Raw genomic sequence first — 16,235 nt, forward strand, 5'->3', positions numbered from 1 at the left:
AGAGATCGGGATACCTACAAAATAATGATTTGCAGGGGCAGTGTGTGTGGCTGTTACTTCTGAGTCAAATTTCCAGCTCTTTTTTTTTTGAAAAATATACCTTATTCATAAAATATCTGAAAGAAAAGTACAAAACATTTCTAAATCGCCATCACAAAAAGTGCAATCAGATTCAACTTTTAAACATGCGTGACGAGGTGCTTTAATACAATCAGTGAATATTAGTTATTTCAATATGGTCATTACAGACAGTCAGACAGTGCAATGGTATTGGAGTTTTCAACATATGTCATGTGGCACTCTGAGGTGCTTCAATACAATTATAATACAATTAGTATTCACCGCATACATTCATTGTGAGCTGTACAGCCCGAGTGGTCTATACCTTTTCCAGCACCTTGGTGCACTATGGCAGAAAGGTCTTAGACAGCAACCTTTCCCCATTGGGATTTTGCAGGGCTGCCCCAAGCTTTATTGCGTCCTTCAGCAAGTAGTCCTAGACCTTGGAATGTGCCAGTCTGCAACACTCCGTCGGGGACAACTCTTTGCACTGGAAGACCAACAAGTTTCTGGCAGACCAAAGAGCATCTTTCACCAAGTTGATGATCCTCTAGCTGCAGTTGATGTTTGTCTCAGTGTGTGTCCCTGGGAACAGCCCGTAGAGCTGCTCGGGATGAACCTCAACAAAAATCACTGCATCTCTCTCCAGACCTTCTTTGCAAAGGTAAATTTCACAAGAAAAACAGAATTACCTGGTAAAACTCAGCAGGTCTGGCAGCATCGGCGGAGAAGAAAAGAGTTGACTTTTCAAGTCCTCATGACCCTTCAACACGACTGAGTGAATATTAGGAGAGGGGTGAAATATAAGCTGGTTTAAGGTTGGGGGGTGGGGTGGGGGGAGAGAAGTGGAGGGGGGGTGGTGTGGTTGTAGGGACAAGCAAGCAGTGATAGGAGCAGATAATCAAAAGATGTTACAGACAAAGGAACAAAGAGGTGTTGAAGGTGGTGATGTTATCTAAACGAATGTGCTAATTAAGAATGGATGGCAGGACACTCAAGGTACAGCTCTAGTGGGGGTGGGGTGGAAAGACTAGCAGGGCATACAAGATTTAAAAATAATGGAAATAGGTGGGAAAAGAAAAATCCATATAAGTTATTGAAAAAAAACAAAAGGAAGGGGGAAGGAACGGAAAGGGGATGGGGATGGAGGAGGGAGTTCAAGATCTAAAGTTGTTGAATTCAATATTCAGTCCGGAAGGCTGTAAAGTGCCTAGTCGGAAGATGAGGTGCTGTTCCTCCAGTTTGTGTTGGGCTTCACTGGAACAATGCAGCAAGCCAAGGACAGACATATGGGCAAGAGAGCAGGGTAGAGTGTTAAAATGGCAAGCGACAGGGAGGTTTGGGTCTTTCTTGCAGACAGATCGCAGGTGTTCTGCAAAGCGGTCGCCCAGTTTACGTTTGGTCTCTCCAATGTAGAGGAGACCGCATTGGGAGCAATGAATGCAGTAGACTAAGTTGGGGGAAATACAAGTGAAATACTGCTCCACTTGAAAGGAATCCCCACGGAACTCATTTCTCGTTATCTTGACTCCCTTCTTTCCCCCCTTGTCTAGTCCCTTCCCATCTACATCCGTGATTCCTCTGACACCTTACGTCACATGAGCAATTTCCAGTTCCCTGGCCCCAACCGCTCCCTCTTCACCATGGACGTCCAATCCCTCTACACCTCCATCCCCCACCAGGATGGTCTGAGGGCCCTTAGCTTCTTCCTCAAACAGAGACCCGAACAATCCCCATCCACCACTACTCTCCTCCGTCTGGCTGAACTTGTTCTCACACTGAACAATTTCTCCTTCAACCCCTCTCACTTCCTCCAAATAAAAGGTGTGGCTATCGGTACCCGCATGGGCCCCAGCTATGCCTGTCTCTTTATGGGGTATGTGGAACATTCCTTGTTCCAGTCCTACTCCGGACCCCTCCCACAACTCTTTCTCGGGTACATCGATGATTACTTCGGTGCTGCTTCATGCTCTCATCAGGGGTTGGAAGAATTTATTAATTTTGCTTCCAATCTCCACCCCTCCATCATTTTCACATGGTCCATCTCTGACACTTCCCCTCCCTTCCTTGAGCTCCCTGTCTCAATTTCTGGTGATAGACTGTCCACCAATATCCATTACAAGCCTACTGACTCTCACAGCTACCTCGACTACAGCTCCTCGCACCCCGCTTCCTGTAAGGACTCCATCCCATTCTCTCAGTTCCTTCACCTCCGTCGCATCTGTTCCAATGATGCTACCTTCAAAAACAGTTCCTCTGACATGTCCTCCTTCTTCCTTAACTGAGGTTTTTCACCCACGGTCGTTGACCGGGCACTCAACTGTGTCTGGTCCATCTCCCGCGCTTCCGCCCTCACGCCTTCTCCTCCCTCCCAGAAAAATGATAGGGTCCCCCTTGGCCTCACTTATCACCCCACCAGCCTCAGCATTCAAAGGATCATCCTCCGCCATTTCCGCCAACTCCAGCATGATGCCACCACCAAACACATCTTCCCTTTACCCCCCCGGTGGCATTCCGTAGGGATCGTTCCCTCCAGGACACCCTGGTCCACTCCTCCATCACCCCTACTCCTCAATCCCCACCTATGGCACCTCCCCATGCCCACGCAAAAGATGCAACACCTGCCCCTTCACTTCCTCTCTCCTTACCGTCCAAGGGCCCAAACGCTCCTTTCAAGTGAAGCAGCATATCACTTGTATTTCCCCCAACTTAGTCTACTGCATTCATTGCTCCCAATGCGGTCTCCTCTACATTGGAGAGACCAAACGTAAACCGGGTGACCGCTTTGCAGAACACCTGAGGTCTGTCCGCAAGAAAGACCCAAACCTCCCTGTCGCTTGCCATTTTAACACTCCACCGTGCTCTCTTGCCCACATGTCTGTCCTTGGCTTGCTGCATTGTTCCAGTGAAGCCCAACACAAACTGGAGGAACAGCACCTCATCTTCCGACTAGGCACTTTACAGCCTTCCGGACTGAATATTGAATTCAGCAACTTAAGATCTTGAACTCCCTCCTCCATCCCTACCCCCTTTCCATTTCTTCCCCCTTCCTTTTTTTTTGATAATTTATATAGATTTTTCTTTTCCCACCTATTTCCATTATTTTTAAATCTTGTATGCCCTGCTAGTCTTTCCACCCCACCCCCACTAGAGCTGTACCTTGAGTGCCCTGCCATCCATTCTCAATTAGCACATTCGTTTAGATAATATCACCACTTTCAATACCTCTTTGTTCCTTTGTCTGTGACATCTTTTGATTATCTGCTCCTATCACTGCTTGCTTGTCCCTACAACACACCACCACCACCCCCCACTTCTCTCCCCCAATTCCCCCACACCTTAAACCAGCTTATATTTCACCCCTCTCCTAATATTCACTCAGTTCTGTTGAAGGGTCATGAGGACTCGAAACGTCAACTCTTTTCTTCTCCGCCGATGCTGCCAGACCTGCTGAGTTTTTCCAGGTAATTCTGTTTTGTTTTGGATTTCCAGCATCTGCAGTTTTTTGTTTTTATCACATTCCACAAGAGGTGAACAATAGTCTCTTCCCCGCCACAGCCACCTCGGGGACAACGTGCAGAGGGGGTGAGCCTCCTGGCCTGTTGGAAGTATCTGACGGTGAGGGCCTTTCTCACTACCAGCCAAGCTACATCTTGGTGCTTGTTGGAAAGTTCTGGCAATGAAGCATTCTGCTCGGGGAACCATCCGGCCGGATCCACCATCTCCTTTTCCCTCAGGGCCCTAGGATGTTACGTACCGACTACTGCCTGATGAACTTGTAGTTAAAGGTGTTTCTCTGCATAAATTTTTCCATGAGGGAACTACTTGGAGCGTTCTGTGGCAGCGTGGCCAGACCCATCCTTCACAACACCTGGGACAGGTAGAATCTCAGAACATAGTGACACTTGGTGTTTGTATACTGAGGGTCTACGCACTGCTTGATGCAGCTGCACACAAAGGTGGCCATCAGGATGAGGGTGATGTTGGGCACGTATTTTCCCTCTTTATCTAGAGGCTTGTTCATCGCGTCCCCGTGGACACGATCCATTTTCGATCTCCAGATAAAGCAAAAGATGGCTCGTGTGATCGTCATCGTGCAGGAGTCTGGAATGTACAGCAACAGTGAGAGTGCCTGATGACCAGGTTCTTGCCCGCAATGGAGAGAGAGCATCGCTCCCACATGCCCAGTTTTCTTTCCACCATAGCGACTCGGTCCTTCCAGTTTCTAACGCATGCCCTGGTCCCTCCGAACCATACCCCCAGCACATTCAGACCGTCAGCCCTGACGGTGAAGGGGACAAAGGATCGGTCAGCCAAGTTCCCAAAGTACCTGGCCTCGCTCTTGCCATGATTTACCTTGGCTCCCGAGGCCAGTTGGAACTGGTCGCAGATGTTGATCAGTCTACTCATCGACAGCGGATCCAAGCAGAAGACGAACTTCCAACACCTGCTTTCTTTCTCAGAGCACCCTCCAATAGACATGCACTGGGGCAGCTTTGCAGCTCACTTTTAACTCCTTCCTTGTATAGTCCAAGTGAGAAGCAAATTCACAAATCTGTCTGGGCATTGCTCAAAAGGTTTCATGATGATATGATACTCATCTCCCATTATGCCTCATTGTCTCTACCAGAGGGAGCAATTAATTTCTGGATGTCTTTAGGAGTGCTTTGTCTGGCAACAGGTCAGGGTTCCATTACCTCTTAGGGAGTCACCCTACAGCATTCCAGCCAATGGCTTCTGAGCATTTTAAAAACTCAGGTTTTATATTTTTAAAGTCCAATATTTCCGGACGCAATTCGATGTTTTTCCTCCATTATCATGACAATAGCAACATACAAATTAAGAGTAGGAGTGGGCCATTAAGCCCCTTGATCCTGCTCCACCATTCGATAAGATCATAGCTGATCTGATTGTAGCCTCAGTTCCACATTCCACCTACTCCCGATAACCGTTGGCTCCCTTGTTGGTCAAGAATTTATCTACCTCTGCCTTAAAATATTCATTGACACTGCCTCCAACGCTCTCCAGGGAAGAGAGTTCCAAAGACTCACAATCTCCTGAGAGAAAAAGTTTTTCACATCTCCATCTTAGATGGGAGACACTTTATTTTTAAACTATGTCCCCTAGCTCTAGTCTGTCCCACAAGGGGAAATATCCTTTCAGCATCCACCCTGTCAAGTCCCCTTAGGAACCTATATGTTTCTATAAAAGCTCTGCTGTTTTGCCATTCGAGACAAGAGAAGGAATCACCAAAATAAAGGATTACAATGCATTATTACAATGAGGCTACCTTCTGTCTCAGCAGTGGCCTATCATGAATTGGACAGATGCAGCACAACTTGGCTGCCTTACAACAACAACTTGGATTTGTATGGAGTTTTATTGTAATAAAATGCCCCATGGCACTTCATTGGAGCATTATCACGCAAACTTGACCCCAAATCGTATTCATGGACATCTTCAAGGAGAAGAGAGAATTATAAAGGCACAAAGGTTTAAGGAGAGAATTCCAGTGGTTAGACCCTAGTTAGGGAGGCTTGAGGTCATAGAGGGATTTAAAAACAAGGATACATGTTTAAAATTGAGATGTTCTTGGAAAGGAAGCCAACGTAGGCCAGTGAGCAAAGGAGTGATGGCTGAACAGGAGTTTGTGTAAGTTAGAATAAGGACAACAGAATTTTGGATGAGCTCCAGTTTACATAAGGGGGGAGATAGGAGACCTGCCAGGAGAGCATCAGACTAGTTGAGTCTAGAGGTAACAAAGGCATAGGTGAGGGTTTCAGCAGCGAATGAACTGAGGCAGGAGCAGAGATGGATGATGTTACGGAGGTGGAAGCCGAGTGGTCTGCTGATGGAGAAGTTATGGGATTGGAAGATCTGTTCAGAGTCAATTAGGAACAGAATCAAAGTTGGGAATAGTCTGGTTTAGCCTCAGACAGTGGCCAGGGAGGGGACTAGAGTAATTGAGGTATAGAGAATGGTGTTTGCGGCAGGCACCAAAGACAATGGCTTCAGTCTTTGCAGTATTTAATTGGAGAAAATTTATGCTCATCCTAAAGTGGACACTGGACCATCCAGAGGCAGTATTGATGGAGGATTGGGGTGGGTGGATGGGGGGGCGGGTTGTGGCGGAGGTTGGTGTTGGGGTTAGGGAGCAAAGTTAAGAGTATTATTGTGATGTGAAGCTGGTTATCATCAGCATATATGTGGAATCTAAAGTTGTGTTTTCAGATGATGTTTCCAAGGGGCAGTATGGAAAGAAGAAATTGGAGGGGCTCAAGGGTAGATCTTTGGGAGGCTTCAGAGGCAACAGCATGGGACAGGAAGAGAAACCATTGCAGGATATTGTCCAGATACTACTTGGATAGGAAAGGAACTGGGTGAGGGCAGTCTCACACAGTTGGCAATGGAGGAGAAGCATTGGTGGAGGAAGTGTGAATAACCATGAGACAGGTTGCAGACAGGGCAAGAAGGATGAGGAAGGATCATTCACCATTATCATTCACAGTTACACAGGATGTCACTTGTGACTTTGATAAGGGCTGATTCAGTGTAGGGTTAGAACTCTGATTACTACCTTGCCACCTATACACTGAAACATCATATATTGGGAAATTAGGAAACACTTTTTCACACAAAGGGTAGTAGAAATCTGGAATGATGCCCTGCATCTATTCCTTATGAAGCTACATATCAAGAGCTTCCGATAGATTATTGGCATCAAATAAAAAGTTCTAACTTAAAAAGAAAAATTATATATTTAAAATGAAGCATCATTGTTGCTGCTAGAGCTACATTTTCAATAAAAAGGTAAAAAAGCAGTATCAAGAAACAAAACAAATTGTCCCGACCACGTCCCTTTCAAAATAAGGTTCTACTCAAATTCATAGGAAGGATCTAACAGTTCATAAACTTATGACCACTTGAACTGTCTGATAATAATGAATGGTTCATGGCAGTCAATAATTAACACTATATTCCTGGGATGTTTACTAGTGCCAGAATTTTTTCAGTTTGACATTTTTTTTCCTTTTCCTGCACGTTTAAAACCTGACTGAAATGGTATGCTAAATTCAAAACTCATGGGGTAAAATTTTTAGCTCAGCTGGCAGGCACACACCCAACCCAAGCGAGCATAAAATCACATGTGATGACATAAGGCAAGTGTCCTGACGTCATTGCGCACTCGCGCAATATTTCAGTCGGCGGGCACTCGCTGGAGTCGGCAACACGCCCAACCACAATTAAAAGGCCTATTAAGGCCATTAAAAAGTTAATTAAAAGAAATTTTTCGCTGCCCGCCCGACCTTATGGTCGGCAGGCGAAAAGGCCAAGAGGTCTTGGCACTTTTTTGGAAACCTCATCCACGGTAGGATGATGTTTCTAAAAGCAAGTAAAAATCAAATAAAATCTTTATTTTTTCATTAATAAAATGACATGTTTCATGATATTTATAAAATCTTTAATTTTGTTTTTGAAATCAGTCCATCTCCCTGGGGCAGCTCTCTGCCTCAGGGAGGTTATGTAGCGTGCACTCGCGCACATGCATGAAGGTGGTGCTTGCCTGGCTCGCACTCCTTCCCCCGCAGAGGCAGTGTTGAGCGCTGCCAATCATGTTTCACGCTGGGCGGGCCTTAATTGGACCGCCAGCATGAAATCACCTCCGAGCCCGATCGCCGGTGGCGGTCACCTTTCTGCCTACCCCCGCCGAGCCCACGCGCCAAGGGCAAAATTCCGCCCTTGAAGTTAGAATCAAAAGAATGGAAGTCATAAGAAAAAGTGGGATTAAAGCATCTTAATCCACGAATGGTAGAAAGCAGTCCATATTTTTCAAATCAAAGCACTCAACAGTAAATTGTGAAAATAGCAACTGTTAAATTATCCAAAAGCCTCCAGGTGGCAGCTAAAAGCCAATAATAATGATAGTATAATTCTTAGATGGGATAGCTTTCAAAGAAAAAGGTCTCAACCAGGAATTCCTGATGTTGTTGTTTGTTTAGGAACAGAGCATTACGAGTGGAGTAGGGCATTAGGCCTCAAATGTTCCAAATCATCTCAGCCTCCACAGGCTTTTGAGGGAGAGAACTCCAAATCTCTACTTTGTGTCAAAAGGTGCTTCCTGATTTCCCCCCTAAAGATTTTATGATTACGCCTCCTTGTTCCTGATTTCCCCGCTAGAGGAAATAATGGGCCAGATTTTCAATTGCTGGTGGGAACGGGGGCAGGGGCGATTTGAAAACACTCCTGGAGGGCGGCACTGGATTCTGCTGCCTCTGGAACACAATGCAATTTTCAATGAGAGGATATGGGAGGGGAAGTGTTTGGCACCTGCCATGTCTCCAGTTAAATGCCTGTTATTTGTGGAGCCAATTAAAAGGCCTCATTGGGCCAATTTCAGATTTTCAATTGACAGGCATGGGGAACAGAGAGTGTATGGAACAAGTCAGGGTGAACCTGGTGTGCACACATCAGGGAGTCTAAAATGGAGGCTGTGGTAATCTGATGTATAATATACCTTTAAGAAGAATGTTGTAATGGAAGATCACATGATCTCATTATCCAATAGCAGAGTAGCGCAGGCTACCTCAGTGGGCAATAGTCCATAATTAGAGCCTGTAATGTAGAGACAGGGTTTGAGTTGAAAGCACACATGTGTAGCTGCTGAGTTCCTTTGTAAATAAATAGAACATGTTCCACCTAAGAACTGTCTGCTGATCTACTCTGTCTATGGTACCAACTCGGCCATCCCGAAACAAGTGTGCAACCCGGATCCATAAGTCCAATCAAACTAGTGATGAGGATCCAACAAACTGGTGACGAAGTAAAAGCAAGGAAAAAGTGAAGATTGGCTTCAAGAATAAGACAGACTAACGAAGAAAATCAAGAGAAATGAAATCGGGCTGTACTTCGCATGGTAACTGTAAGTAGAATTTCCATCCTAATCATTGAAACAATCCCCTCAAAGCATACTGCAATTTGGAAGAATTGATCCTTTCAATCCAGCCGCGGACAATTAGTCTCATTATATTGAACGCCTCGCATTCTTTTCCCAAGCAAACGAAATTGCAGGGAGGAGAAGAGGCGAGTGATCCTCTTATCCACATGTGAGAGTAAGATCTATGGGTTGATTCGAAGTTTTACGGCACCCAGTGCCCCAGATTCAAAAAATTTTAATGACTTAGTGAACTTCGTAGAGTCATTACCAGCCAAAGCCCTCAGTAATGATGCAAAGGTTCAAATTTACCTCAAGAAATAGAGCCCTGGGGTAGAAAGTTGCTTGTTATGTGGCAAGCCTGAAACAGTTAACAGAACATTGCAAGTTTGTTATATCTATAAATGATGTGCTTAAGATCGTTTAGTGTGTAGTGTAAAAGAAGATACAATTCAGAAGAGATTACTGTCCGAAACAAATTTGGATTTTAAGAAGGCGCTAGAGATAGCACTGGCCACGGAAAAAGCAGTAAGGAATTGGAAAGCCATACAGGGAAAGCAAAATGGTGCTGTCCTCCACCAGCCAAAGACCCAGCCAAAAATGGTGTGAAAAGGCAAGGCTCTCCTGAGAAGCGGGAAATAGCCATTGCTAGAAGACAAATAAAAAAAAATGACTTTACAGTGAAAACGTGGAATAATGGTAACAGAGGTGGAAGCAGACAACCTTGTACTAAATGGCTGTTTAAAAAAATATGTTTTTACTGCCATCAAAACTGATACCTCATTAGACATTGCAAGAATAGAATTAGGCAGATTCAAACAAAAGAAAAAACCCTGTAAGATCTACAACGTTGAAGAGCCTGAAGTAACAGATTCAGATATTTATTAATTGTATAATTTGAAGGTGGGAAGAGCAGAACCAATCTATGTAACAGTGAGAGTGAATGATAGATCTATCAGAATGGAGGTAGACACAGGAGCTTCCACTACAGTAATTAATGAATATACTTTTGAATATTTGTATTATGGGGAACGTAGATTAAATTTGGAAGAAACTGGTGCCAAATTGAAAACTTACATGGGAGAAGACATCAAAGTCAAAGGCATAAACAGAGTTACTGTACAGTGTGGAAGCCAATCAGTAAAACTATCCTTGATGGTGGTAGCAGGCCAGGGGCCAAGTCTCCTTGGATGAAACTGGCTGAAGGAAATTAAAATAGAATAGGCTGAAATCTTCTAGCTGAGAGCCAGTGGGCTACCTGAGTTACTACAAAATATGCGTCAGCCTTCAAGGACAAACTTGAGAAGATCCAGGGACTGCAAGCAAAAATTCATGTGGATCCAGAGGCAACCCCCCGATTCATGAAGGCAAGTTAGTACCTTATGAATTGCGGGTTAAGGTTGATGCTGAACTGGACAGATTAGAGAAACTGGGAGTTATACAATCTGTGCAGTTCACAGGATGGGCAACACCAATAGTCCCCACCCTTAAACCCACCCAAAGTGTTCGAAATTGTGGAGACTACAAATTGACAATTAATAAAGTGGCTAAATTGGACAGAATCCCCATACCAAAAATTGAACACCTGTATGCTAAGCTGGCAGGTGGAACTGCCTATGCGCAGCTTGATATGAATCATGCTTATCAACAATTAAAGGATGCCTCCCGGGAATTTGCCACAAGTAATACACACAAAGGGTTGTACCAATATACCCCTCTGCCTTTTGGTGTCTCCTCAGCTTGCACCATATTCCAGAGAACGATGGAAAGTTTACTGCAGGGACTACCCCACGCTGTAGTTTATTTAGATCACGTTCTGGTTACGGGACTCACTGAAAGGGAGCGTTTGGCAAACTTAGAAGTTTTAAAACGTTTCTTACAGGTTGGAATGTGTTTAAAAAACAAGTGCACGTTCCAAGCAAAAGAGGTAATCTATTTAGGTCACAGAGTAGATTCACAGGGCCTCCACCCGTTGAGGAAAAAGTGAGAGCCATTAGAGAGGCACCAGTGCCAAAGAACACCTCCAAGCTCAAATCATTCTTGGGGATGATCAATTACTATGGGCACTTCTCGCCTAATTTGTCGACAGAATGGGCATCCCTGTATTACCTACTCAAGAAAAACCAACATTGGTCTTGGCAAACACCACAGAAAGGAGCTTTCACAAAGGTGAAACAATTGTTGCACTCACCCACCCTATTAGTACATTTTGACTGGATGGTCAAGCAGTGCTCTCCCATCGAATGGATGTGGCTCGGAACGGCCTACAGGATATGTATCGTAAATGCTCAACACAGCGAAATAAGGTACTCACAGATAGAAAAAAAAGGCCTGTCAATCATTTTTGGTGTCAAGAAATTTCACCAGTACAAACAAGGCTGTTATTTTACAATGGTTTCAGACCACAAGCTATTGCTAGGATTGTTCAGGGAGGACAAGGCTATACCACCCATAGCCTCAGCAAGAAGTTAATGAGTATACTTTCATCCATAGGTCTGGAAATCAAATTGCAAATGCTGATGTACTTAAACGACTATGAGGATATTCCAGTCCCCCAAGAACCCATTTTATTATTGACCTTCTTAGATTCATCACCGGTATGTTCTAGACCGATTAGAGATTGGACAAGTTGAGACCCAGTCTTATCTGATGTACGAAAGAGCAGGAATCTGACAAAATGAAACTGTGTTTTCACAGATGATATGAAATAACCAGCCAGGAGGGTCTCATTGTGGGGAGCATGAGTGATTGTTCCTCAAAGGATGAAAGCCATTGATAACTGAACTACATAGTGCACATCCAGGAATTTCCCAAATGAAGGCCATAGCGCGCAGCTATCTATGGTGGCCTGGGATGGATAGAGAAATAGAGAGCTTAGTGAGAAGTTGTATGCAGTGTCAGCAAAAGTTACCTCCAACAGTTTCATTATACCCTTGGGAGTGGCCAGGAAGGCCATGGATGTGGTTACATATTGACTGTGTGGGACCTTTTATGGAAACAATGTTTCTCCTATTATTGATGCTCACCCAAAATGGATGGACATATATGAGGTGAAGCCACCAACCGCTCCAATTGACAAGCTATGACAAAGTTTCGCCATCAAAGGACTACCAGAAGTGATCGTATCAGATAAGGGCACGGCATTTGCAAGTGTTGAATTTCAACAGTTTATCAACCTCAATAGCCTAACGCATGTAAAAACTTCACCGTACCACCCTTGCTCAAATGGATTGGCCGAGACAGTGGCTCAAACGTTCAAGGCTGGCATGAAGAAATTAACTGGAGATTCCATGGCGAGCAAGCTAGCATGTTTTTTTTTCCAATATAGGACCACCCCTCACACAACAACAGGTGCCACACCTCCAGAATTGTTGATGATAAATGAGGTTGATCTTAATAATACCAAATTTATGGGGGAAGGTGGAAAGGAGTCAGGGAAGTCAGGAAACTGGACAAGACAGGCATAGTCGTGACAGGAAGTTTACCATAGGAAAGACGGTATATGTGAAGAATTTTGGAGAAGGTCCGAAGTGGTTGTCAAATGTAATAAGTGCAGTGACTGGACCTCTTTCTTACCATGTGAAAGTGGAAGACCGAGTCATACGGAGACATGTGGATCATATTAGGAGGAGAGAAACAATGTACCAAGAAATGATTCCATCAGTTTTCATGACTGAGTCAATGTCTCCTGTTGAAAAAACTCAACTGAGTACAGATGTGTCTGAGGGGTTGGCTGTATCTGCAAGAGATGAGGAAACAGATTTGCAGGTGTCCACGGAAGAACCTGATGTTCAGACAACTCCAGAAAAGGAGGTTCCTGACAAAGCAGCTGAAGCTGTATAACTGAGACGCCCTAGACACATAAAGAGACCCCAGAAAGACTGAATTTGTAAATTACTTATGTGTAAATACTTTGATATTTTGAGAAAAATTGTAATTGTAACTGTAAAATATATTTCTGAGTAAAGGGGAAGAGATGTGGTAATCTGGGGCAGAATTTTCTCCCTGTCGGGCGGCTGGTCGGGAGCGGGTGTGGGCGGGCGCAGATCTGATTGCCATCCGTGATCGGCTCTGCGCCGCCATTGTGTGCAAGCCGACCAATTAAGGCCCGCCCGACGTGATTCGCAGCCCTCGAGGACAGCGGGAGGGGGCAGGCGATGGCGGGACTGCAATAACTGCCTGGTCTAATGGTGACCCAGCGGCCAGTTTAAAGAGCGCGCGGGCAGCTTTGCAAAAGCTGGCAACAATGGCCAACAGGAGGGCCCCCTGAGAGCACTGCAGGAGAGCAGGCCAGGCAGGAGGGCATGAGACTCTCAGATGAGTGCCTTGCTGCCCTCGTCAACGAGGTGGCAGCATAGCATGAAATCCTGATGCCGAGGGACAGGAGGAGGAGGCCCCCCCACATGACAAAACGTGCCTGGAAGGAGATGGCAGAAAGGGTCAGTGTGTACCATGTGCTGCAACGTTCCTGGGCTCAGTGCCGCAAGCACTTCAACGACCTGTTGCAATCAGGAAGGGGGAGCACCGCGTTGGCAAGGGCCACTTGGCACAGCATTTAGTTTGGCCCCTCTGGCCCCACTGCCCCCCGCCCCCCTCCCCTACCCCCAACCCTGAATGTAGTTACTGCATTGAATCATTCACAGCATGGAGCCTTCGCTGGGTGGGCCAGCATTTATTGCCCATGCCTAGTCCACCCTGGGAGGGTAGTGGTGAACTGGGTTCTGTATCCGCTGCATGTGGTACTCTGACACCCACAGTACTGTTTTGGGAGAGACCTCAAGGACCTGTGCCTAGGCGCAGTGCTGGAACTCTGAAACACGTCAAAGTCAGGATGCTGACTGACTGGCAGGGGAGCTGCCAGATGACGGGGCACCCATCCACCTGCTGCCCTTGGCCCTCTAGGTGGTAGTGTTTCCTTGCTTTGGAAGGTCATACAGTGTGGGTGGCAAATGTGATGAAGGTAGCATCTGGGCAAGGGGGTCAGCCCTGGCTGCTTGGTGTGAGTGTATGGCTGCTCCAGGGTCATGAGTCACCTAAGCCGTGCAATGTGGGGGTGGCAGGGATGCGATGGGAATCCAGGTACAGGGTGGACTAATCAATGCTCCTCTCTCCTTTTCGGGAGAAGAATGCACACAATAATGCTGAGTGGATACGGACTGGTGGACGGCAGGCACAGTTGCTCATTCTCACCAGATACGAGCAGGAGGCTCTCGAGCTGGGGAGGCACCATGCACCCAGGTCCACCGGTAGCGATGAGGCTGGGGTGTCAGGGGGAGGTAAGAGTGCCGTGCACTGAGGTCACAATGTCTGTTCTTGCAACAATTCCACTGTTGACTGTTCAGTGAGTTCAGCTTCCAACATGGGTTTCCCATTGATTATGGAAGGAGGAGCGCATCCTGATCCAGGGACCAGGCTTGTATATTAACAGTGTCTCAATTTCAACTAATCAAATGTCCTTGATCTTCTTTCAGCCTCACCGGAGCAGGCCCGGAATGAGGAGGCAGAGGGCCCGCCATTGACACCTGAGGGCCCTGACAACTTACAAGCACCAGCATCACACCCTCTCAGCCAGGCAGGCACCAGCGCAGTTACCAACACCTCGGTGGGGATTAGATCATCAGCTAGTGTCCCAGGGCACAGTGGGTGAGGGCACTTCATACTCCCTTGAGGTGCAGATGGAGACAGAGAGTGCCCATGGTGCTGGCAGTCGGAGGACTGCAGGGGACCAGTAGCATGCTCAATTGGTGGCTGATGATATGTATCTGGAGTTATCCCTGAGGCAGCAGACGCTGGAAGTCTAGCAGGGTCTGCAGGAGGAACTGGTGGAGATACATGAGGGAATGCATGCCATGGTCTCCGTGTTGGAGGAGTCTATGTGAAGCATCAGCAATGCATTGACCCTCATGGCCGAGCACAATGCTTCCTCCATGGAGATAGTGGTGACGCTCATGGAGAGGCTCCTCCAGGAGAACAATCAGGGCTTCCTGGGGATGCGCTCGGACCAGTAAGTCCTCACAGCAGCATTGACCTCAGCTGGTCAGTGTCAGTGTGGGAAATGGATTGGACACCCAGTATCCCAGTAAACCAGCTAGGTGCCCACCCGTCAGTGGTGAACAGGGAAGTCCGAAGCAACCTCACATTGGCGCACGAGCTGCCTGTCATCTCTGCGGGCTACTCTCAGGGTGCTCCAGATGTGGGCAGCTGCTCCTCCACCCCTCTGCCAGTGACCGTAGGATCCGATGAGGATACGGTGACTGGGGAGATGCCAGCTGTGCCACTGGATGCTCCCTCCCAGGTGGGGCCATCACAAGCTCCACTGGCCAGAGAACGACCACTAAGGTCATCAAGGCCAACAGGACAGCAGAGTGAGCAGGCCGTCTCAGATGCCAGTGCCAGCGAGGGGGGAGCACCTAGACGTAGCACCCCCAAACATAAGCTTAAGGCACCTTAGGTACAACACAGGCTTCTCACTGGTGGTTTTCTGTCACCCCAGTATTAGTTGATTATTAGTCAGTTTGCAGCCCTACACCTGTGAATGAAGTTTCTTTTCTGTTTTGTTTTGAGAATTCATTAAATGATTTAGTTGTGAACAAGGCTCAGGGTGTTCCTTACTTCTGCAGGTGGACAGGAACCCATGATGTTATGAGTGACTTATTTGTCATTAAGCTTTATTGACAAGGCGCTTAGTTAATGTTTCTAACTAAGCAGACATTGCTCTCAGATATCGAGTATGGAGCCTGCTGACCTGGCTTGTGTTGGAGGTCCATCTGTGGTGGGCTAGCTGAAGGTTCATTGGATTAAAGCCCCCTTGGTGTCCCTGCCTCCCTCAAGGTTTCCCGGGTCAGCGTCTACCTCCTCAGTGTTCTCTTGAGTGTGCTCGTCCTCAGACTCACTACTAGACTCATCGTGTGCAGACAGAGCATCTGCGTCTACAGCTTCTTCCTCCATTGCGTCCACCCTTTCCAGCGCCAGATTATGGAGCGTGCAACATGCAACCAATATCAGTGACACACGATCTGGTGGGTATTGCAGTGCACCCACTGAACGGCCCAGGCATCGGAGGTGTATCTTGAGAAGACCGGTGATTCTCTACCATAGCTCTTGTGGAGGTGTGGCTCCTATTGTACCACTGCTCTGTTTCTGTTCTTGGATGGCGGAGAGGCATCATGAGCCACCTTTTGAGTGGATAACCCTTGTTATCCAGCAGCCATCCATCCAGCCAGGCTGGAGCACTGAAGAACCT

General features: G+C 46.6%; 1 protein-coding gene across 1 annotated transcript in view; it reads right to left on the reverse strand.

The window, feature by feature from the left end:
* LOC121270422 (late histone H2B.L4-like) overlaps nucleotides 1-15,940 on the reverse strand; it is a 39,993-nt gene extending 24,053 nt beyond the window's left edge. The window contains exon 1 of the mRNA XM_041175782.1: nucleotides 15,845-15,940. Coding sequence (XP_041031716.1) covers nucleotides 15,845-15,940 — 96 coding nt within the window. The remainder of the gene's footprint in view (nucleotides 1-15,844) is intronic.
* Nucleotides 15,941-16,235: the final 295 nt, after the last annotated feature.

The sequence above is a fragment of the Carcharodon carcharias genome, chromosome 1 (genome assembly GCF_017639515.1).
Source record: "Carcharodon carcharias isolate sCarCar2 chromosome 1, sCarCar2.pri, whole genome shotgun sequence".
Classification (NCBI taxonomy): Eukaryota; Metazoa; Chordata; class Chondrichthyes; order Lamniformes; family Lamnidae; genus Carcharodon; species Carcharodon carcharias.